This window comes from Phyllopteryx taeniolatus, chromosome 21, assembly GCF_024500385.1.
Source record: "Phyllopteryx taeniolatus isolate TA_2022b chromosome 21, UOR_Ptae_1.2, whole genome shotgun sequence".
NCBI lineage: Eukaryota > Metazoa > Chordata > Actinopteri > Syngnathiformes > Syngnathidae > Phyllopteryx > Phyllopteryx taeniolatus.
Window position 1 is genome coordinate 8,588,041 of NC_084522.1, and position 25,363 is coordinate 8,613,403.

Consider the following 25,363-nt stretch of genomic DNA (forward strand, 5'->3'; position numbering starts at 1 on the left):
GGCATTCCAGTAGGACTTGATTGTTTTGTATAATGTTTGTAACTCTGTATTTTAATCATATAAAGCACTTTGTGAGACTTGTGCACCACATAAATAAAATGAACTTATTTTTGCACAGACACTGAATGGGGGACGGACTTGATACTGCAATTTTCTGCCTTATCATTAGAACTGCAACAGAGGCGGGCCGATGGCTGTGTGTAAGGCTGGGATAGGAGTGTGAAAGTTAATCACATTTCAAATCAATTGGCATGTCATATCAGATGCTAACATGATGTTGAAAGAGATGACACGTACAGTAATTATCTTATTGTGGGATGCCGTGTCGCGACGTGAAATCGCACACAGTTGTGGAAACTTCCCGCCTTCGCTGGGTTCTGTGGGAAAGGCAGATAAATACTGGGGCTGCGCTTTATAGACAGAGACATCTGGATCACTACTGCTACAGTCAGCATTAGTTTATTTTCTGGTTCTAGGGTCACAGTTTTGAGCCTGCAGAAGCCTATTTTTGTACGTAGGTCACCAACACAAAATGGGGCGAACAAGTCAACCAGGCAATTTTCCACCTTCAGTGGTAATACTGAGGTAGACGTTGTACCGTGTAGCCTGGACAGAGACGCCTGCACCGACCGCTACTGTTACTTGGCCATAAATTCTACGGTCATGATCACACTTTCTAATGTCGAGCCCAGACCTCAGCAAAATCCGGTCTGTGAGCCTCATCTGTCCCTTGCAGTGTTCATGAAGTCAAAATAAAACATAGAATATGCAGTGCTTTTATTTTGAAATGGGTGCTTTGACTTTGATGTGCACGTGTGTGGACGGGATCAGCGAGGCAGCGAGCTAGGGCATAGTGTATGTATCTGCAGTGTTGCCAAATTAGCAACATTTTTGCAATATTTCTCTCTATTTTTCGAAAAAGAGACTTACAAAAATGCTATCGGGGTCTATTTGTCTATCCATCTGGAAGTCCCGACATGGATCGGCTAAGGTGAGTTAGCAGTTGGTGGTCAAAATGTCAGCACACTTGAAAAATGTCGAAAAGATGATGAACTTTGGAGACATGATTTTGGTGAAAGCTAGTTAAATAGTGATACAGTATGTAAATATTCTTTCTTAATATATCTTATCTACACAAGAAGCTGTTTATTAAAGCAAAACAATGAAATGCTTTATATAAATAATTAGGCGGTGGAAGGCTGCTTAGTACATCTGCCTCACAATTCTGAGGACCAGGGTTCAAATCCCGGCCCCGCCTGGGTGGCGTTTGCATGTTCTCCCCGTGCCTGCCTGGGTTTTCCCGGGCACTCCGGTTTCCTCCCACATCCCAAAAACATGCTTGGTAGGTTAATTGAAGACTCTAAATGGATGGATATAAATAATATGGAAGACATTTGAGGTTAGCATGTTGGCGTGGCCCACGAAAACCGTTCCAGCTTCCCAAGTGGCCCCTTTGGAAAACAAATGGGAAACTGGCAATCCCTCGCCTTCAGAGATAGTATCAGAGCTGTAACATGCACGATGACCCTGTGTGGAAGGGCATATGATGAGTGGCAAGTTTCTTTCGTCCTGTTTTGCTGAAGGCAATTGTCATATCATAGCAGATACTGGCGTCACCTAATTGTCGGATTGCGGGATGGCATGCCACTGTGTGACAGTTGCAGCAATATCCCACCTTCACTGGGTTCTGTGTTCCGCCTGCAATAGTCAGAAGGCTCGGCAAACATCCGTCCTCATCTTTCCAGAAAAGGCTGGGGTAGAGGCCAGCTCTGTGGCTCATCAAAGTGATCCCTCCTCGGGGGAAAGGCGCGCCTGACACCTGGGTGACGACCCGCACGGAGGCTGTGTGCCTCAAGAGGCTAATGGGCAGCTTGAGGGGATTACCAGTTCAGCCGCTGGGATTACTGGAACACTACACACACACACACACACACATACTCACGGACACACACACGCACGCATGCACAAAAAGACACACTTACGAGTGTATTTACCAGACGGGGAAAGTCATCCAAGACATATTGGCTCGCTGGCTCTCAGTGTCCCGTGATCCAAAACAATCCCATTTAAGACGACAATCCTGTCGGGATCTTGTCACAAAGATAGTCCGACATCGTTGTTTGATACCTTCATACATTCCTGTCATAGCCATGTAAAAATTCTACAACGAGGTGCCCAATTAGTGTTTGCTCGTTCCTCGCACCATTATGTAAAGTCAGCGATACATATTTATGAAAACTGGAACAGTGGGTACTTATCTTTGTCCTTCCGAAGGTACGCCAAGCGCTGCCATTCATGATTCAATGCTGAGGAACATTATGCGCCATGTTATTAGAAAAAAAATCATTCCAAATTTCAGCCTTTTCGCTGGATTTTTTTTAAATCAGAACACAGTGAAGGGTAGGTGTACCTCCAGAGGTTTGCGCATAACAAACCTTTTTTCTGATCACTTAAATTAAATTCATCTTATCTGTAAATATAGTATATCTAACACCTCTCAAAATAATGTACTGCAATTCAACACCACTTCAATAATCATCAAGTACTTTCATCACTGATTGTCAAGCAAAAAAAAAAAAAAGCTAAAACCAAACAGAACTAAGACAAGAGCGTGCAAAATCCTCTCGGACCCTCCGCATCCCGGTCCCCAGCTCTTCCAGCTCCTTCCCTCAGGTAGGCGCTACCGATCAATGCAAACTAGAACTAGCAGACATTCCAACAGCTTCTTCCCTCTTGCCATCAACTTCTGAAACAGCTAACCTACAATTCCATTGCAACATGCTGCCCATTTCTTTTGCCTGAGTTTGTTGTCACATTTCTGTCGGGCCAATTATACATTACTCGTGCACTCACTGCACTATTTGCATATCTGTTGTTGACCAATACTGGCCACTCATGCCAGAGTAGCATCTGCCCCATTTGCACACTGACTGAGGAGTATCTGCAACATTTGCACAATCGACATTGTCCCAGATTATCGGGCTACTCGTCACTTTAAACCGCATACACTCCTTGAAGTCTCGGTGCCCTTTGCACAATGGTCAATGCACCGGACTATTACGAGATTAGTCATTCGAACTGGTCTAAGTGCTAGAGGACTCTGCATCTTTTTGCACAATTGTCAAAAAAAAAAATGTACCGGCATCACCAGATAACTAGCAACCCTTTATTGCTCAGTGACTGTTTTTCTCAATGTCTTTATGTCTCAAAAGTGTTCTCGGTCAATTGACTGTCTGTTGTCGTACTAGAGCGGCTCCAACTACCGGAGACCAATTCCTTGTGTGTTTTTTTGGACATACTTGGCAAATAAAGATGATTCTGATTCTGATCAACTCTGTCAAGTTATTCAGAAGTCCAAGTCAAGTCTCGAGTCTTTTAGTTTTGGTCAAGCCAAGTCGCAAGTCAAAAACAGTGACTCGAGTCGACAAGGAATCTGAGTCTCAATGACTCGAATCTCCATCTCTCGCAATAATCACACTAACAAGCTTTTGAAAATACTTTTTGGAGAAAACACTATGCAGCGGTCATCAAATTAGAAACGAGGCCTTCGTCAAGCACTGAAAGGTGATTCTCTCCATTGTAACAGTTCAGACTGATAGCAATAAAGCAGGAGAACAAAACATCTTGCAGACAATGCCAACCCGGAGTCAATTTTTGATAAACGGCAAAAAGGACCACAATGACTCGACGGCAGATGTATTTTGCCCGCATTCATTGAATGCCGCACTATGTTCTTCCACGATTACAACTGCAATCTGCGGCTGAAAGGAGAGCGAGCCGATTATCGGCGGCGAATAAATGACGTTGGTAAAATGAGTCGAAACAGACGGGGTCGCTGAAGTAATATTTTTTGCCCCCTCTCCCTTTAAACAAACTCAGCTTGCATCTTCCTGCTTGACAATTACAACACAGCAACTGACATGTAGACAGAGACAGCCAAACATCCTTTATATGTCAATATTTTTCTATATTAAAAAAATATACATGTCAATCACAAAGGCACTCATTAAAATATTTAAAATACAGAATTGTAACATTTAAGAACTGTAAGAACAAATGTCTTTTAACATAAATTTTAAATTTCAAAAAATGCAGTTAATAACATAGTTAAAAATTCGGAATTATTGACCCTGTCCATGATTCTATTATATTAGATATTTCTCCAACTTGTTTTGATTTCATTTTTCGATTCATGTGGACTGCTTACCTTATTTACAGGGCAAGCTGGAGCTTCTGTTCGAAGAGGCTCCATTTTTTTTGGGATCTATTTCACTTAAATTTTATTCGATTCATGTTATCGATTTTATATTTACATGTTATTTTTTCCATTACTAGAACTAATAACTTTTTTAAAAGAGATTTCTTTATTATTTGGAGGTCATTGACTATTAGCAATTAATTAACTATTACAACTGTTAGGTTATCTAAACCTACCTTCTCCTTATGTCTTATTAGATGTTCTCTCCTTTATTTAAAAAAAAAAGCGTATGTTGTTGACCGTCACCAAATATAATTCTTCACCCAATATTGCGCTACACTTCATTTGTGTGTTTTTTGGTTCTCGACAAAAGGGAAGACGCTAGTCAAATAAGTACCTCGTAAAATAAAATCGGCCTGTTATCTCTTCTCTTCCATCTTTGTCAACTATCGGCAAAGTTATGTGGATCTTTGAGCTCATATACACAAACAAAAAAGAGTTGCACAAACACACACTCACGTGTACACACAAAAACCTCTTACCCCCTGCAGGGCAAAACCGATGCAGCAGGAGATGAAATTTGACAACATCGCGGGTAAACACACCTCCATTAGAACTCCACACATACACATTTCGTATACAGCTATATACACACCCCACGCCTTCTCCCCCAAAATGTATTGTGCCAACATCAAAAGTGTTTTCATGACCTTTGTGTTTGTACGCGACACAGCCCTGTGTTTATCCCTTTGAATGTGTGTATTTTGTGTTTCGTTTATTTTTGTACATTGTTGTACCATGTTGCATCTATGCGAGTGACCTCCTTGTTTCCTCCTGCAGAGAGAAATAAGAGTGCAACTTATTGAGGTGTAAAGAGGGCGCTGCACAAAGACACCTGACAAAGCGGGTCAGGACCGGTACGCACAAGAACCAGCTCGGATGGCAATACGTGTTATGTAACGACAATTTGGAGACTGAATACAAAAAGGGGTGCTTTTACCAAGATAATGCTCACTTTTGATTAGAAATAATAACAATTGTTAAAGCTGCCAAATAATTTTCAAATTGACACCATCCTCTACCCTCATTAAATGATGTCGGCAAAAAAATCTGTTTAGGATACTCATTAGGCCGAATTCCTAAGTAGGGATGTGTCAATGTAGGAGCCATGGAAATGGCAGCTTTGAACTAAAATGGCCGACTCACTGTTCAATTTCAGGTGGGGTCCTTGATACTTTTTCGTGCATCCTGTTTAAGTGACGCTAATCGAAAACTGATCCTCATTGTGGTTCCCAGTAATTCGATTTCTAGGAATCGTTTGTTAGCTTTGACCGGGGGGCTGGGCTGCTGGTCAGACCGCTGAAAGCGCCTCCTTCTCAGCTTTGATCTGGCTCACGATACGGGGAGAATGACGGAAGGGTGAGGAGAAGAAAAACAAATTCAAAATGTTGAGAACCGGTCGTCAGTTTCTAAAAAGTGGGTTTCTATAATTGTATGCAAGGTATTTTGAAAAACCAGGTCAAATATGTTCTTTTTTTTTTTTTTTTAAACACAACAATTCTTTTGGAATCTGTTTTTCTAAATTGTTATCACTTCCCATCCCTGGCTCTGACATACCCTGATGAACTACGGAATTCACCCAAATGAGCTTCAGTCAGAAGCAGGTATCCCAGACAGTTGGGCTACACGGAAGTGCAAGTCTGTTTTGCCAACGCCTTCTAATGCGAGTGGCGCATGGCATCAAAGTTCGCTGACCATATCGATGCTTCGTCATGAAAAAGTGGATGCAAGGACACGTCCGTCACTGCTTGCCAAGTGAATTCAATTCTAATATTGTAATGAGCCATCGCTGGTTAATTGTTTTGCTCTACGTTGCGATCCAAAATTGTATTTACAAGCAAGCGTCATATACGCCGCTTCTCAAGTGAAGTGGAAAAAAAGATAAAGGGAGCATCGGTCACAGATATACTGTTATACTGTATACTGTTATTGAAAGGGATGAACAGTCAAACATACAAAAGGAGAACACTTGCAAGGAAAAGACACTAACATTTAAACAACCATGTAGTAAATGGCCAGCCCGAGCTGGATGTAGCACTCCTATTGTGTTTAGTTACATGAAAGTGGAAAATAGGACAAAAACAAAGTATTATGATCTTAGTAAAAGGTGGGCTCGTCTGGCGCTTGTATTGGATCTCATTAGATTGTGAGAGTTGACGTCACAAAAAATGCGGCCCCTCGAAATCAAAATAAACCACAAACATTATATTCCCATTACCAGTCCACTGAATGAAAATGCCCGTAATACATCACATTAGACTCAGCTCCGCTTCTTCACCCCGAACTCTATTGTGTTTCCCCTCCCCTCCCAAAACGGAGGGACAGCCACCGCAACGCACATCACGACATCTTTAACTTAGTAGGAGAGTGCAGGCACCTCCTCGCCCTCTCCCCTCGACAACAATCTCGTCTTTAGCCCCCAGTAACCTTGTCGTTCACCCGGTTGACCCATCTAAAGACGGACACTCCAGCATATATATCCTTGCATTCATTGGTTTTCTAAGGGCTTCTAAATTCCTCCTTTTTTTTTTGTTTTCTTTCCCCACTGACCTCAACTGTACTCCTCGTTGATGACAACAAACAAAAGTGCTAAACAAACAAAAAAAGCTTTCGAAACCGGGCGACACAGTTAAATCAACAACAAAATGCTTCTCACAGTAAATTGTCAGGGTGAATTTTTAAAAAAGCAGATTTTTGGAGGCCCTGGCTAAAGTAAATGATGAACTGTTTGCAAAGAAAGATTTTTTCTTTTACACTTACTTAATCAGAAAACAGCTCCATGACGGCTTAAAGACTTTAAACCAGGGGTGTACAAACTTTTAAGGATGTGGCGTTTTCTTCACCACTGCAGAAACCAATCAAATGTAGAATGCAAATATACTAAGCAATTATATTATTAAAGAAAAAAATAAACTTCTTACAGCTGACAAGACAAATTTAGATCCGTCCCTGCTGTTAGAACAAAGAAGCGTGTTTCCATAATTTTGACAATAATAGCTGGCAAGTATAGATCTTATTTAATTAAGGGCAGGTAGATTCAAACACAGATCTTATTGTAAGGCACACGTGCTAACCACTATAAACAGTACAATTTTGCTGCACGCTTTCGATGTGGACAAAGTAGCACCATTCAACATCCAGATAGAAAGAGTTACAATCCAAAGCCAGTAGTCCAAAATGAAAATACTGTCAAGACACACGAGGTCCAAAAATGCCATTTTGAATAATTTTCAGCCGGTCACGAGGAACAAAAGAGTCAATTTTGGTGTACATTTTAAATGACATGGTTCTGATGACATAACTACGGACTCTTTACTTAGTCTTCAATGACCTTTGCATGCATGTCTTTGGATGTTTCGGTTGCCTGTTTGTGGCCCCCAAGCCGTTCTGGCCCTTTCCGAGATCAGACGATCTCGGGCGTTGTCAGAGTAGTAGTATGACCGTAAGCTTCGCTTCGCTGTGTACAGTGCAGCGCGCAGTCCACCAACCCATTCATCGTATGCGTGGCGCTGACGGCGAGGTGGCTGCCTGATTTCCCAAACGGAAAAATGTTTTCCTTCAGTTTGTGCTTCAGTTGGTCCATCACGCGTCTACCGCAACAGGAAGCCTGTAGATAGGCCTCAAAAGTCATCCATTTTAAGGGAAAATATGTTAACCTCTATAATTTAGGTGCCTTAAACATGTATGACTTTTGTGTTAATTTGTATTTTTGTTATGTAGTTCCATTCCCATGGCTTGTGCGTGGGCGGGGCCGTCACAATGGCCGAAAGCGGAGGATACGACTCAGTCGGTAGCGTGTGTATCAGATATTAATATACAGTAGGTTTTATTCAGTTGTGTGCGTCAAAGACAAAGTGAGTAGCGACACACGGGTATACTTTAAGTGCCTCTCTCCAGTGCATCATCCATTACTTGTTGCACCAAAATGCATTATTAGTGTTTTACTCATAGTCGCCGTGTGTACTAATCACTAAGTCAGCTACTTCCGCGACTGGAAGTGGTCCTTTTTGTCTTTCAGAATAAGAGCGTACGTAATACAGGAAGTGTTACTGTATGTTAACTCTGTAAACGTTGCTGAACTAACAATGTTTTTCATAGATGATGTGGAAGTGTTCTCCTTTGAGTATTGTTATTAGGGTCACTTATCAATCAGTATTTGGTTATTCTTCCTTAGAAAACCATTATCACACACTCGAAGGGTGAAGCCTCAGTACATACTTCCTTCTTTCTTGAGGTCCTTTGACTTTATATTGAAAAAGAAAATGTTTTTAAGCCATTGAGAATATGATTTGCCTCTTCCATTTCCCACAAGCCTTTGACCAGCTGCAGTTTGCCGAAAACCTCACGTTACTGACTTAGCAAAACGCTCGCCGCACATGTGCGACACTCATGCAACAGATGCTGTAAACGCATTTCCAAAGATTCCAGCCTGAGACGTGGCGGATCGAAGACAATCAGACGCCCAAACACAACCACCTGTTTGCATTGAGGCCCCTGAGAGTAGCCTCTTATGTATTGAGTTTGTGCTAGCGCAAAAAGAAATATGAACACTGTTTAAAGCACGCACGCACAAAGACACACATATTGTTGAAACAGACAACAGACAGCTGGAATTTAAAAGGGTTTTCGCATGCCTGGGTGGGTTTTTCTACGGACACTCCGGTTTCCTCCCGCATCCCAGAAACATGCATGTTAGGTTAATGGAGAAGTCCAAATTGCCCGTAGGTGTGAATGTGGGTTGCGGATGGTTGTTTGTTTGTATGTGCCCTGCAATTGGCTGGCAACCAGGTCAGGGTGTACCGCGCCCGCCTCCTGCCCGAAGACAGCCGGGACCCTTCTGAGGAGAAGCGGCTCAGAAAATGGATGGATTTGACAAATGACCTCAATCAATTAGGGGGGGAGAAAAAGCAATGAAGATTGCTTTTGTTGTTGCTGTTTTACTGGGATGGACGAATTTCTCCTCCAGATTTAATTTATTGGAGAATTTACAGCTAGGCTGTTAATTTCCAATTTTAAATGTCATTAAATATGTTTCTGTCCACCACAGATAAGCAGTTTTGTTATGATATGTTTAGTATTTTGTTTCCTGAATGTACCAAATGCGAACCGAACCATGACCGGGTTTAATTTTTCTTAATTATTTTCCCAAACTGCTGCATATCACACTCACAAAACTGTGGCATTAGACATACAGAAGTATAGTACAAAACTAAATATTTGTTCCTTTTTTCCCCCCAAACAACACCACCACCAAGCCAAAAAGTGATCATTTTTCACCACTTTTAGACAGTGGCCAAGCCAAAACTGGAGCGCTTGTAGAGAATAGTTGCACTCTAAATTTGAATAATCTCCCCTACAATCACTTTGCTACCGAATCTCTACCAAAGTTATTTAGTGTGCGGTTAAATAACAGGTCACCAGTCAAATCGAATGACAACCGGGATGACATTCACTGCAGAACACAAGTCAGAGATAGACGAGAGGAGGTAAAGAATGCAGCAAACTTTATGCAAATGTGTCAGCTTGAATTAGCATGAAAGCTGAGCGGAAGCAGCGTCCCGTCCCGTCTGTCAATCCCATGAGAGGCTCGTATGTGCAACTTTCCCCGGAGTCGCATGAATACATGCATGGCTAAGTCGACATAACTTCTCCATCTTCCGCACACAAATCAGCACATAACCAAAAACATAATGAGGCTGAATTGCCACATCCTTGAATTTGCCTTTTCATCAAAGTGGCTCAATGTTGCCGTGCTGTGGGCCAAGCAGACTTGTCGCAAAGCACCAGTGGCTGTCAGCGGGCCAGCTTGGAACTACATGCGGCACAAGCGAGGTGCCCTTTAATTAATTATGAAAACTTGTAATTAGAGCAAATTGTTGCGATTGAAGTGGTTAACTCATAAATAGACGGAACGCTGATTAGGAAACTGGAGTGATAAATAAAGCAACTCAACAAACTGTTGTATACTTGTTTAATGAATATGTGCAATGAATTGTATATACAATATACTTCTTGGTGTCCCTCAGGGGGAAACATTTTCTAAACATTTCCGGGAAAATTCTGCCTCTAAAGCCGCAAAAAAGACAAAGGTTGGCGACTGTCCGCTGTCGAAGTTTCCTTGGGTAGCACACTAAATTGCCTCCATGGCGGCACTGTAAATGAGAAACTGGAAACATTTGGAACCGCCGTCATGGATGACATCAACATATTTGCCTGTGTTTGGATGTTTCATTGGCTTGTTTTGCAAGGTGAGAAGACTATACAGTAGTTGGTTACGTTGGCTACAAGGGTCATTACTTAACCAATGAATTCAGATTTGTGTTTTCATTGCCACGTTCTCCTGTAACTGAGATTTGGTACGTCTTGGTTTGAAGGTTACCGTTCGGTTCACATTGGATACAAGGTGGGAATAATATCCAAAACATGAAGCTGCTTATCGTTTTTGTCAACAGGAACAGATGAATGAGATGTAATAATAATAATAATAATAATAATAATAAATGCCAGGAAGACATTTTCCACTCAAAGAAAGATTATCAAGGGTGGTGCAACAATTAATCGTTTAATTGACAACTCATTTGATAATCGGTTCATCGTTTAGAGACAACGTTTAATTCTTCAAATCCTGAGAATTGTAGCCTCTCAGCAGTAAATAGTGTTTTTATTGAGTTCTGTAGTCTACAATGAATGCAGACTGATTATCCTTGTGTTTAATCATAATAAGACATTTGCAACACATTCTTTTACTTTGGAAAAGTCACATGCTGCGGACCAAACCAGTAACTGAATCATAATCGATTTATGTTTGTGGATTTCCGGCGCTGTCGATTTGAAATAATATCCTGTTTTTAAACAGAGGCATGGACATTTTTAAATGTATTATTTTTAAATCTAATTTGTCGCTTCATCCAAAAAATAAACGACGGATTAATTGATTATTAAAACAATCATTAGTTGCAGCCCTAATGATCAAATAAACAAAATATAATAATGCACATAATAAAATGAGAGATTGATTTTTAAAGTACATACGGCAACTTAATTCCTTTTATTTTTAGGAAAGTGCAACATCAGTTGTCTTTTTGGAAATGCAGACAAGTGAACAAGTAACAGTCGCAATTATTATGCCATAAAAACCCAGATGGTATTTGTTATTGCTTTGGCTGAGAGTTTGATGGACTGCCAAAAACATCACAAGCCAAGACTTCCAAGACCCAGAAGCAGAGCTGCACTGTATTTATTTACACAAAATCCTTATAGCGCAAGACGGTAACACTTCATGCCCATTCCCTAATATATTCTGTGTGCTGTACCGTTCTGAAACAACACACGCAGCGACTTACTTCCATGGAATGTCTCTGACTAAAGTTGCGTTTGATACCTTTACAAATAGTGGTTGCACTTACGTTTACCCTTCTCTGTTTGAGTTTTATGAACAAGTGGGGATTACATACTCAGTACTTCAAATCCTTTATTCTAACTGTCTGTTACTGTCGATGATACATTTGTTTGCTTAATTAGTTCAACCTTCTACTAAACCGTGTAGACTGCATGTGTGTAAGCTACAAAGAGAGAATTCTAGTACCACTCGCCTGTATACCTCATACAGAGCCCCGTGAGCGCCTTTTGCACTAATGTTTCCTCAATGTGCCTTTGTGATTTGAAAAGTGATACATTTCAGAGTGGGAATTAAATGACATTTAATGGATTGTCTTTATACAGCGACCGCTTTGTCGTCTTCTCCTTTTTTCTTCTCTCACAGCTCACATTGGACACTCCATTAAGTGACCAATTAGGCCCAGAAGAAATCATACATACAGTAAACCATACAAACATCAGTACTGACTTCACATCGTAATTGCAAAGCTGTGGGAAAAAAAGATGGAAAAATAACACTCGAGTTGCATGCAGTCAATTGCTGTGTTAAGCAGGGAAATACGAGTCAACCCAGGAAGTCTTTGACTTTTGTTTTCCTTTTAACTGCTTTATCTCTTCCCTGGGCATCACAAAACCAAACCCCCCGTTCACCGTTTCTTTTTTGGCAGCTTCACATAGTACTGAACAATAAACGCGTTTTTGATTGAGAATGCCGATTGCGTCAGGCTTCTAACAGATGCGAGCCAAAGCGTCCCATGGTGAGAGAACCGCTTTCCAGAAAATATCAGGAGGACTCATTTGCATCTCTTGATGACCTAAATCGCTTCGCCTCATCTCAGAACCACGTCTTGCCTAATCTCATGAAATAAATCGGACCTTTGCGTGAACCCCATCAACTGCTGATTCTGCTGACTCGTGTGGACAGTGCAACTCCAGACCTATTTCCTGAGTGTGTGGTGCACGGGTGTTTGGATAACCTTGCGAAACAACTTTTTACCAAGTTGGAAAAAAAAAAAAAAAAAAGTCTGGGATTATGCTCTGATATACATTTGTAGTTTTTAACATTGGCGTACCCTGCCAATGAACTCGCTGGGGTTTTGGGAACACGATTCTTTGTACCTCCCAGGTCACACACTGCTGGTATCTGGGCTCTGTTGCTGGGTGGCCAGCATTAAAAAAAAAGTTATATTTGTATTGCTTTGATTGCAAAAAACAGGGAATAGCAGTGTTTTTCAGCTAATAACGGAGGATATGTTGAAAAAAAACCTTGCACATATGCAGGGGTGCATTGTATTTGAGTCTTTGGGTAAGGTTTATTTTGCAAAGATTGCTATAATCCTTCTCAAGGCAGAGGAGGATAAACCTCCAAATCAGTACTGTATGGCCGAACACCTCGCTGAGAGAAATGATTTACCTTGATTCGTCTAACTTTAGGTCATGGCAAGCAAACTCGTTTCTGACTGGTTGCATTTTCTTGTTTCTTTCTTCTTACTTTCCTGGTCAAAGGTACGTATGTAGGAAGCCATTTTGTTTACATTTTCAGGGACCAAGTTAACCTTGTAAGGAAGCAACACTTTTTAATCATGCTACACTCAATGTCTACCCTATTTCAAAGCCATTGTGATGGTATTTGAAATCATAAATACCTAAAAACTATGTTACTGTCCAAATACTTCTAGATGTACTTATGCTTTAAATCTGCGCTTCTAAAAAAAAAAAAAACATCCCTGCCCAATCATGTATAGTTATGTGAAACTACTGGCCATGACTCTTATTTTGAGAATCAAACCACCGAAAAAAGTAAAGGAGGCAAAATTATTTCAATATTTGAATGCAAATCGGATGGCATAACTCAGTGAGCTGACCTGACTTTCTCCGCACTCATTTTTTTCTTATAACACCGAAATGAGACTTTGATTTTAATCATTGTTTGAATAAATCAAAGGAACCAGCCAGTAAATATCCCGAGGAAGTTAATTTGTTAATGTTATATAACCCTCCATCGTGACCCACGAGCCCATGAGTCAAACCACACAATACTGCCTTGCACAGATTTTGGACTCAGGTTTGTTGAGAGAACCACATCCATAAGATAGTGAAGGGTTCATTGTTCTCTCAATGCGGGGAGACCTACAAACTTCAAGTATGAATGACGGCTGGCCTACCTGGTCCTGAAGTTGGCCGGGTGCGGGTGTCCGTCATACAAGGACAAGAAGTCGTACTCCTCTTCGATGGCGAACGACAAGAAGATGAGTTGGATGCGACTGCCTTCCTCCCCGACGATGACCCAGGTGCAGTTGGCCCCGTTGGGGTAGCCGTAGGGGAAACCCGGCGACTCGACACTGCCGTTTCGGCCCTTCAAGGTGCCGCCACAGGTGTAGATAAAACCTGCAAGAGGGTCCAGAGGAACAGGTTAAGTTTAACGTGTGCTAGTTGAGTATGCTGGGATTGGGAACAGAGATTTTTACGGCGAGACACGTGTAAGCATCAATAATGTCATGTACAACACAACAGAAACCCATTGCAATATATTTTAATATAAATTTACTGTTGGGTTAATGTACGCTGTACGAGATTTCCCAAAATTGTTTGTACTTTGTACTTTATACATAATACCCTTTGAGTTTCTGTGAGAACAAAAAAAACAAACAAACAAAAAACAAGCTTTTTTTTCATCAGACAAACAAAATACATTTATGTCCAAATGTAAGAATTGTCATTGTTTTTAATGGGAACAAAGTGATTTCCTTTGGGGTTTGCTTCAAAGAAAAACAGTTCACAAACAATTTAAACTGTGTAAATATTTACATGTTCACTGGAATACACACGCTTGTAAAAATTGGTGCCATTTTGAGCATGTATAGAGCTCACCTCAAAATGTTTTGTTCATCTGAAGAAAAATAAACAACAATACCAAATTCAAAGGCCCTCTTTGAACCTTCTTGCGCTCAGGCCGGAATAACATCAAAAAGCAGACAGCAGCAGACTGCTCGTTTTTTTTTTTTTTTTTTTTTTTTCCTTTTCCCCCTCTGTGTGTTTAACGTAACGCTTGGGCAGATTCGCTGACAAGTCCATCAGGGCTTCATCTGAACTTAATAGATTAGAGGATGACTTGGTCTGAGATGAAGTGGAGTCATTAAATTGGATCTGCGGATGAAAAGGGGACAGACGGACTGCAGAGCAAACAGACAAAAGGACCGTTTCCCTGCCCCCCCCCACCTTGCCCACTCCACGACATTCGTCACTGCGTTAGAAAGTGGAAAAAAAGATGATTTAAAAAGTCATCACTCAGAGTGAGGAGAGGTGGGTAGCAAAAAGGAGGTCGGGAGGACGTCGGGTGAAGCAAGATGGAGAAATATCGAAAGAAAGCCAGCGAGAGAGAGAGAGAGAATGAAGAGGACACAGGGGTAAAAGAGATTTCTAATTATGTTGACTGCCAGACCGAAACTGACAGCCCTCCCCAACACACGCATGCAACACACACACAAGCAGTACAAGGCAAAATAAAAGACGCACAAGCACGGCTACAAATAACCACACAGAGTGTATAATCATTCCCGGGTGCCCTCAACCGTTTGAACCCATCACTCATCGCGTCATTTCTTCATTTCGCCGTCGCTAACCTCAACTGACCGCATTTCCTCAACCTCAACCACTCCACCAATCGCAAAAAAAAATAACAACAACAACAACAACATGGTTAACTGCTGGCGTGACCCATGTGACTTGGTTCATCGCACCGAGCAGGTGTTGAGTGGCGACGCTGTTAAATGGGTCATTTAGTCATGTCGTTACATGACTTTGTTTCTTCTCATTCGAGAAGAGGGTTAAGCGAGATCATACTAAAGGATCGTTTGGTCCGGATGTTTTTAGGCGAAATTGCAGCTTACCTGCAACAAACGTTATAGAAAATCGATGGATGGCTATTTTATTCTGAGAACTGCTTAAGGTCCATTCTTTGTTGTTTTTTCAACATACGCTTGCTGATGTACATGAAGGTTTGAGAAAGCTTCGGCATGCACTTTCCAGTCCTCGAATGCTATGTGGGGTCTGCAATCTTCCGTCATTGCATGCTTTTCTGGCTGCACAGATTTCCCCATCCACTCAAGTCTTTCATTTACGCACCTTCATGCCACATAGGCACTCTTGGTGGAGCAACCCTAAAATATGTCAATTCTGGCTTTCGCCGCATTCGTCAGCCGACTCGAGCATTTCACGTCTTACGTGCGTCATAAGCTGTAGTAAGTCCAGCGCCCCATGAAGGTGAAACATCAAATTGCACTCCAAGTTTGAATTCAGTTACAACATACATCACAACACGTTGTAAGCGACTTCCAGAAAGCTATCACATGTATGTAGAGCGACAGAACAAAATATTTCTATTGAGCTGATCAAAGAGGCTCTATGAGTCGGCTATTGCAGTGTTTCAGTCGTGACGCTTATTGGTGAAAGAAACTACCTAAGAATATTAAGTGGCGCGAGCGATCCTACTTCAAACATGGGTGCCGGCGGCCGAAATGACAAGACAAGCCTTTACAGTTTTTTTTTTTTTTTTTTTTAACATGTAGGCCTCCCACTATTACAATTACAGTCATCGTAATGGCACAATGGTGAGTTAGATATTTAATCATTTGCTTTTATTTGCTTTTATTCCTGTCCTCAGATCAACTACATGATAAAGTGACTCGCCCGGTCAGTGGCGTAAGGAAGGTTGGGCGCCGCTAATCTATAGAATGCCAGAGACACAAGCTTTTTTTTACTGACTGACCTCCAAACACGCGTTCCGTCATAATTACATTAGTTTTGGTCCCGACTGACCGACGTCACATCTGCTACGTAAGGTATTTTCATAATTAAAATGCGCAAGATTTTTCTCAAGCATTTCAATGACATTCAGAAGTCTTTGGAAAACTCCATGCTACATGATTGACAGGCAGCTTGAAAGAATTCAATGACTCACGCCTCCTTGGTGTTTGCACAGTCCATTGCCTGGTTTTGCACGGAGGGTGTGTCAGAAGTCTGCACACGCATGCACAAAAGAAGCTACAAAATGTAAAATGTTTTTTTTCGGTGAGTTCAATTTGACGTAAACTTTGTTGACTATTTTGAGAAGACTTAAGAAGTAACTGCAGCGTGCGTCTAAACTAGTTTTGTCCTGAGGATTTACACAAAGCCAATAATTGGCAAACTGTCCGAGATTTGCGGAAGGAATGGGATAGGCACGTGCGAATATATGCAACGGTGTTAATGAGTAATGGTGGGGTTTTGCCAGAAAATAGCATGTCTGCTCAGCAAAAAACCCAGGACGAAAAATAAGCTTTAAGACGGAAACCTTACTGTTGAATAGAGGGAATTAAATGACTTCTCCACAGTAAGAAAGTCATCCGTAATAGCTCAGATAGTGACGAATAAACGCATACAGTTAAGAGCATTGACTTGGAGAAACATTTTTTCAGAATTAAAATATCAAATGCGTGAGTGTGGGATTCAAAATGTACCTGACGCACGAGCAAGCGACTGCCAACGTTGGTTGTCTTGAGATTAGAGTGCAAAGTGATTCAGCTGGCAGAGGAGATTTATTTCCAGCATTTCTATAATGGTAGACTAAAATCTTACATGCCACTATATTGAAAGCACCTTTTCTTGGACCTTTTCATCAAAAACACCCATTGATCCTCTCATACTGGATAGTAAGAATGACTCCAACTGAGAATTTCCTTTGTGGAGAAATAAAGTATCGATCAATCTTAAACATATCTATTATTTTTATTTGACAAAAATAATGTCTCTTCCTTTTTATCAGACAAACTCTTTCTGATATGAAAAGAATGCAATCCGATATATATGCTTTTTAATTTGTCCATTCCACAAGCATGTGGCCTCGTCACTATTCCCCACTAACAGCAGGGATTCAGTGTACATGCTCTTCATCGTAAAGCAAAGATACACTGGATTAGTTATTGGAAATGGAATAGTAACGGTAATAGTATGGAAATATATTCAGTTTAATTCTCCCAAGACGAACAGGAGCAATACCCGCCATCCTGGTTCATAGGCCATCGCGCGGCTACATGCTAACACAACGCCGCCAGCTCTTAGCAGAGCCGGTGATTACAAACATTACGGCGAAGCAAAGAGCATGCGTTAAACCAGTCACAATGGATACACAATCAATTATCGGGTCTGTCATTTTCCACAAGGGGGGACGGATCCTGTGATCAATACGCTCATTTGGTGAAGAAACCAAGCTTTTGATCAACCACCGGAGCACCGCCGGTCACATTCAATCCATTCACGTCCTCTTCCTCCTCTGTTTGTCCGTCTCTTTCATCCAACTAGCAGCTTCACTTTAAGGGGCTATTCTGTCTAATCTCACAGTCTCTCATTCATGATTAACGAATGGCTTTACCCGAGCGGAGCAAACTGAACAGTCACATCACGGCGCACGCAGAACCACCGTCCGTCCAATCGGGGGTTCAGGTCAGAGAAAACTCCAGGGGCTAAATTAGGTGTGTGTGCATGGATGCAATGTTAATCTAAAGCACGCTGTGTCTCTGGGATTTTCTGAAGGACAGAACAAAGGCAGAAGAGAAACAGTCAAAGGCCAAACTGGGGGAAAGAAAACAAACAAAAAAAACAAACGCATTTGAAACATACCCCGGGGCTTGTCACAGAGCGCTGGTCAAACCAAGAATTAGACGGCGGTCTATACTATACCCTGGAATGGTGGAAGACAAATAAGGGAAATGTCTCGAGAGAGTAAGACAGAGGGAACACACAGGGCTGAAAATCTATTTCTAAGGATGTCAATCACCAGCGGGGGAAAGGGGATGTGAATAAAGATGAGGGACAATGTAAAAGTGAGGAGAGAGGAAAAAACTAGAGAACGGTACACGGAATGCAGTGGGGGTAAAAAAGTATGTTGATGCGGAAAAGCTGAAACTGAGAAACACAATTGCAATCGGAAAGGTGAATAGAAAACGATGTCACCAGGAAACATATGGCTGACGTGGTAAAAAACGAGATATTCAAATGTCAACATATTCAAAATTTGATTTAAATTTTGCAGGAAAAAAAGTGCCTGTAAAGTCAAACGATACCGCAGTGTAGCTCACGCCAAAGAATTGGCGTGCACGTGTTGAGCAACGTGCTTTTACCCAAAAAGGATTAGCCTGAACAAAGGGTGTTAAGAAACATTTTTACACCCTTCTTGAAAATGTTACTAGTAAGCGTTAACTTTTTAATCATCATCGTCATCATCATTAATAGCTTGGATTCATATAGCACCTTTCAAGTGATTAGTGATAGTGCTAATTAATTCAAAGACAAAACCCATTCAGAATTTATAATTCTGTTCAAGCATGCGACACACACACACACACACACACGCACACACGCGCGTCATTTCAGCAGGGCACCTTGCCCTCGCAGAAAACAAAAGTGAAATTTTGCACCATGCTTTGAATGGTGATAAAGTAGCGCCATCTGGTGGATAAATATGAGCCCATAGTAGTCCATTTGAGTTTTACCCAATTCTTCTCAGTTCATTGGCGTATTATATTATTATTATTTATAGCGTCTAATTACACATCATCGTATTGAACAGATATCCTAATAGAGTCGAATTTACCATTTAGGGCTGATGAGCAACAGGCACAAAAATCGAGCAAATGTACTGTTTGAATAATAATAAGCCATAATGTGCGCTTTTATCAGCATGCTGGCCTTAATGGTAATGGCGGGTGGCTAACAACTAAACTTTAGTAAGGAACATTTTTTAAAGTGCTTTCTTTGAAAGTGGGTCAGATGAGCGGTACGTTTGGCCAACAAAAACATACATTTCTTTTAGGACTTAAGGGAAAATGTATTTAGTTTTCATAAAGAGTGCCAAGCGGTGTTGTATGGGAGAGTGATTGTACAATCTGCTTGTACCATTTCATCAGTCAAACCCTCTGCCATGCACACCGATACAAGTGCAGTGAAACCTTAGTGATTGGCAGCAGGTGGAAGTAATGAGTTGCAGAGGTCATCTGAAGGGGGCGCTATTGATTACTCAATTGTAATCATCACCGAGCCAGTGCACAAAAAAACAACACCGACAAGCCTCTTTCTTTTGTCCTTTAGGTAAGATGTTGTGTGCGTGTTACCAGGGAAACTCAGATGAAAGTATGTCACCATGGTAACATATGACCTATTATTCGAGACAACGCCCCCTGCGTTGTGTAAAGCGTTTGGTTGAATCACAAACGAGCACTCTTTAACCCTTAAGAAATCTTTTCAAACACGTCTGTAAAAATAGATTTGGGAGAGTTTAAACATTTACTCTCGAGTCACTTTATATAAACCCCAGCATCTTGGTGCCAAGGTACTATGTTGAAGTGACTTGAAAAGTTTCATTTCGACAAAAGTAGCGTTTTGCCGCCATTTTGGTGCAAAGGAATAATGTTGAAGTGAAGTGAGTATTTTTTTATGTACTTTTATATAAAAGTAGTGTTTGCTGCCATCTTCCGGCATCTTGGTGCCAAGGCACTATGTTAAAATGAATTGAGGAGCTTGATTTAGACAAAAGTAGTGCTTTGCCACCATCGTAGTGCCAATTAACTATACTACAGTGATTTGAGGAGCTTCCGTCAGATAAAAGTTGTGATCTGCTGCCAGCTTGTGGAGTTATGGTGGAAAGGAACTACGTTGAAGGGAATTGACGAGCTACCTTTAGACAGAAGTAGTGCTTAGCCGCCCTTTTGGTGCAATCGAACTACTTAGAAGTGAGTTTAAGAGTTTCATTTCGACAAAAGGAGTGCTTTCTCGCTGCCATCTTGTGGCATCTATTGTCAATTTTAAGCCTTTTCGAGGGGGTGTCAATATTTTCGCTATTCGTAGCAGAGCTTGTTCTCCATGAGCACTGTAGTTCAAATTGAAATTTTAGCATAAAGTTGTATTAGCTTATGTTAAGATGAATGTGGGCTGCGATTGGCTGGCAAGCAGTCCAGGGTGTACTCAAGGTCAACTGGGACAGGCTTCCGCTCACCCGTGACCCTAATAAGAAAAGATGGTATAAAAAAATGGATGGATGGATCAATGTGGAATAAAAAAAAACTGCATTTTCAAAACTTTTTTTGTCGTAAGGAACAAATGTGTAAATTTATTAAGACATGACACTTGAAAAACCTTTAAAAAAAAAATTATCTTTTCTGGCAAATTTGACTTATTTTCATTCAAAACATCTTGAAAATTAAAAGCAAAGCAAATTGGGCTAGCCAAGCGAAATGGTGCCATGTTGGGACACCGCGCAACTCAATCAAAGCAAGGAAATCTTTTTACTGTGCTTCTTAATATGGAATCTCCTAACATCTGTCTCAGCCAAGGGAGGACATGTTAGCGGGCGTTCCTTCTTCGGCGTCGTTGGGAGCTTCAAGTGGAGGCTGGCGTACAGTTCATCCAAGTGGTTATTTACCCCAAAAAAGTGCACATTCAAAAAGCAAAGGTATTACAAACCACAACCATCCCTTCCCATGGGTCTCTTTTTTTTATGGCAGGCATAGCTCCTTTAATCACTCAAACTCACACACACACACACACACACACACATACAGTTGCTCTCATTACGCTGTTGGGAGACAGAGCCTTGCTTAAAAAAAACCCAAAAAAACAGGCTCCATTAGAAGCTGAACAGTCATTAGAAATACAACAATCCCGCTGCCCTAAATATGCTGGATCCAAGTCAGCTTTTTTATTTTTTCCCCTTTTCCTATTTTCCACCAGGAAGGATTTAATGATTCCATGACTCAAAATCACATTTTGTCTCAGTTAATTTTTTAAGACAGCCATCAACTTAACAGACGTCAGCGGAAATGCTACAAGGATGTGGACATCGTTGTACCTTTATGAGTACAATGGCTTCAAGGAGACAAATCATGCATATTTTTTCACAATTTAAAACAGTTAAAATAATAAGAATAATAATTTTAAAAAATATAGAGAATTAAAGCACACTTAAAATTCACATCGGTTGTTGGGACCCTGTAGTGGTGTGTCAATGCCAAGTACTGCTTTTGTTATGACGATTGGTGGCAGAGCTCGGGCCCAGAATCTGAAGAGAAAAGTGAGCCCCCGTAATTCAGTGTATGTGGTGAATGCAGCGGACTCATCGCCATAAAACACAATTCGGGAAATAGACAGCTCACAAGAGATTTACTTGGTTGTGTAATTTCACACTTGATCAGTGTGCTGGAACTCTACAAAGACCCAACTATTTGTATATAAGCACTTAAAAAGACAATTTTTGATAAGATGTCTCTGTTTAGGCTAAAGCACACTCAGGCGACCCAATTCCCATGTGTACTTTGGGAGCCCAAAATCTGTGTGTGACTTGGACTGCTTCCTCTATAACAATTTCACGATTTAGCCTCTTTCCAATGGAATACAGTATTTTTGGGGGTGGGGGGGGGCTGGGGGAGTAACAAGAAATGCATGGTGGCACACAAACACATTGTTTCCTAAAGTACATTCTCCATTTTTTCATGGGAAGTAACTTGATTTTTCTCCAATGCCTGTTAAGAATCCCCCAACTTTAAAATGATGTGGAGGGGTGCAACAATAATCTCAGGCAATGAGCCACATGCTGCTTCACAAGGCATCTGATCACAAGTGGCGAAACACACGTACATTTCCAGGATACACGTTACATTATGATTTGATTCTTTTTATCCCCACCAAGTGAAAAGTTTTGTTTGGATTAAGCAACCACAACACAACCAATTTCTCCGAAAGCTTTCACTGCTACCGTCCACTTGCATTGGGGCCAAGTGGGGCAGTGCCTCGCCAGATCCGCAGACACAGCTTATTCTAGGTCTTTATTTGTAATTATTTTTTATGTCAAATCCAAAACTGCACACAATGTTTCGGTGACGGACATATAACATCTGCAGGTGCAATGTGAGGGGTTGAACGGCTTCAGATTATTTGAAGTCGAATCGATTGTGATTTATTGATTGCAGTTGACTGCACTACGGATCTCATTTTTAGTAAAGTATTGCGCTTGAGCCACCGCTGCTAACTGACAGACCACCTGTCGATTTCAGTTTGTTGTTGTCAATGCCAAAACGTGATTAGTGATTAATCGACTTGAAACTATAATCATCATTGCCGAGCGCTAAATTGATGCACCGACGACTCGGTTAAACCCCTAAAATATTCAATTTCACTGTTAGTGGAAAAAATAAACAGAACTATTTCTCGAGCGCACAGCTTCCAGGACAAATGATTGGATTCTGTCTCTGTTCTTGCTTTCTTCTTTTGTCGTTTGAATAAAGAAGGGGGGGAAAGCTGGCTGTCAAATACGCCCGCACACACTCGGCATGCATGGTTATGCTCAGCAGGAAGGAAGCAAACCTCCTAAAACAAAACACTTTACAGGACAATATTAGATTTATTTTCCCCCTCAAAGAAGCTCCAATCTAATGCTCAGATGACAATTTGTTAGACTGTAGAAGTGTGCAATGGCACAAACATGACTCCATTTCCACAGTTCTCGAGAAATATGTCTAGCACTTTACATTTCATATAAATTTACCCAATACTCTCTCCAAAATGGGAAGTATGGCTTTAACAGAAAATGCAGGAGAACTGAAAAAGTCAAACAGCGGCGATGCGATGGAGAAAAAGTTGGGGTTCCCTCATTAATACCTCATGTTTCAGACAACGTTTGACGCAATGCACTCGTTTACAGATCCTGACACAGAAATCAATACCTACTCTCTTTACAGCCCAAAAATGAGTAGTTATCTGACACAAAATCATTTGGGAATCTATATAGTTGTTCAAAAAAACCATTCAGGTACCAATCACAGACCGGCGTTTCCCAAACTTGTTAAACCACGGACCTTTAGCACCCTATAAAAGACCATCCATCCATCCATTTTCTTTACCGCTTCTCCTCACTGCTGGAGCCTATCCCAGCTATGTTCGGGCGGGAGGCGGGGTACACCCTGAACCGGTCGCCAGCCAATCGCAGGGCACATAGAAACAACCAACCATTCGCTCTCACATTCACACCTCGGGGCAATTTAAAGTCTCCAATTAACCTACCACGCATGTTTTTGGGATGTGGGAGAAAACCGGAGTGCCCGTAGAAAACCCACCCAGGCACGGGGAGAACATGCAAACTCCACACAGCTGGGGCCGGGATTTGAACCTCGATCCCCAGAACTGTGAGGCAGATGTGCTAACCAGTCAGTCCACCGTGCCGGGACCCTATTTAAAAAAAAAATATATATAAATAGTTGATTTATAGCCAAAATATTGGCAGGCTAATTACTGTTGAGGTTAGTGTCACAATTTCACAGCCCACAATGTGGGAATCCCTGGTTTAGACTCAACAAACCTAACTTAATGCTAGAGTATTGAGTCCGAAGTTGTTGGAGCTAAAAATCATAATTCCTTTTCTGTCCGAGATCAATAGCGTCAAAGATTTCTCCCATCTGTGTAATGAGCTTCCGGCGGCCAGAGGTAACTCAATCCAATTCCGTCCGGCGAATTGTTCATTTTCATTACCGCTCCGCTGACTCATCAAGTGTGTCCGTGTCATAACTAATTGGTGGGACACACGTGTCTTCGGGGCTTGGCTTCTTATGGATTAATCATCACCTTTAAAGAATCCATTGCCGGTCTCGACTTGGTGATCAGTCACTGTAGCGGTGCGCTATTGTGCACATGCCTGTATTGATAAATCAATGGCTGCCAACGTAGTCAAAGTGGCGCACCAATTAAAGCAAGACACAAGACACTTTGGACTCCAGAAACACTTGGATAGCTGATTTATCATAGCTTACATATTTTTAAACCTCTCTTTTTCTTTTTTCAGTTAATGTCCCCAATTGCTGGAGGAAATTGATCACCGGGTGCATCATCCATTTAAGACTAGAAACCTACCTTTCGACACCAGGAAGAAAAGGGTAGTGTAATTATTTCAGGTCATAGATGCAATCGTTCACATACAGACGGTAAAAAAAACGAACAGGTGAGCGCTTTTGAACTCTGTGGCTCACCAAAACAGCACGTGTGATATCAAAGTCCAAAGTGAATGAGGTTGCGTAGAGTAATTACCGTTTTCACAAATAGTAGCTGTCCCCCAAATAGATGCAATATTATGACAAATAAATGCCTCCCTCAAAGAGGCAAATTTTGTCATTAGGGAGAAAAGGGGGTATTACCGTAATTTCTCGTGTATAATGCGCATTGTTTACTCCCAAAAATGGTCAAAAGTCAATAGTGCGCATTATACATAGGTATAGGATAAAATGAAAAAGTCTTTCACATTTTATAAATGTATGCCGCCATCTAGAGGTTATGAAAAAGCTGTACACCTTTAGTCCACTATGCCACCGCCACCTAGGGGTTATGAAAAAGTTGTACACTTTCATTCTAGTATGCCACCTAGAGGTTATGAAAAAGGTGGAAACTACACTTTCATTCCAATATGACAGGGGTACATATGACTGCATATATGTACAATTGTGCTAATAAGTTTACATACCCAGGCAGAATTTGTGAAATTCTATTTTTTTATTTATTTATTTTTTTTTTTTTTTAAATACGACTGATGACTTAACAACAACCATCATTAATTGCTTTATGGTTATGTTTTGTTTAATGATAATGCTTTTCCGAAACGCTTAACAGTTTAATTTGAATCCCATTAAAATAAAATTTAATGTCTTTCGTCTGGTC

At 41.1% G+C, this 25,363-nt stretch overlaps 1 protein-coding gene across 6 annotated transcripts in view; it reads right to left on the reverse strand.

Annotated features, from left to right (window-relative positions):
• The window catches only part of csmd3b (CUB and Sushi multiple domains 3b), a 386,559-nt gene that overhangs the window by 239,145 nt on the left and 122,051 nt on the right, over positions 1-25,363 (reverse strand). For all 6 annotated transcript variants that reach the window (XM_061760284.1, XM_061760282.1, XM_061760283.1 and 3 more), the window contains exon 4: positions 13,801-14,023. In XM_061760284.1, coding sequence (XP_061616268.1) covers positions 13,801-14,023 — 223 coding nt within the window. The remainder of the gene's footprint in view (positions 1-13,800; positions 14,024-25,363) is intronic.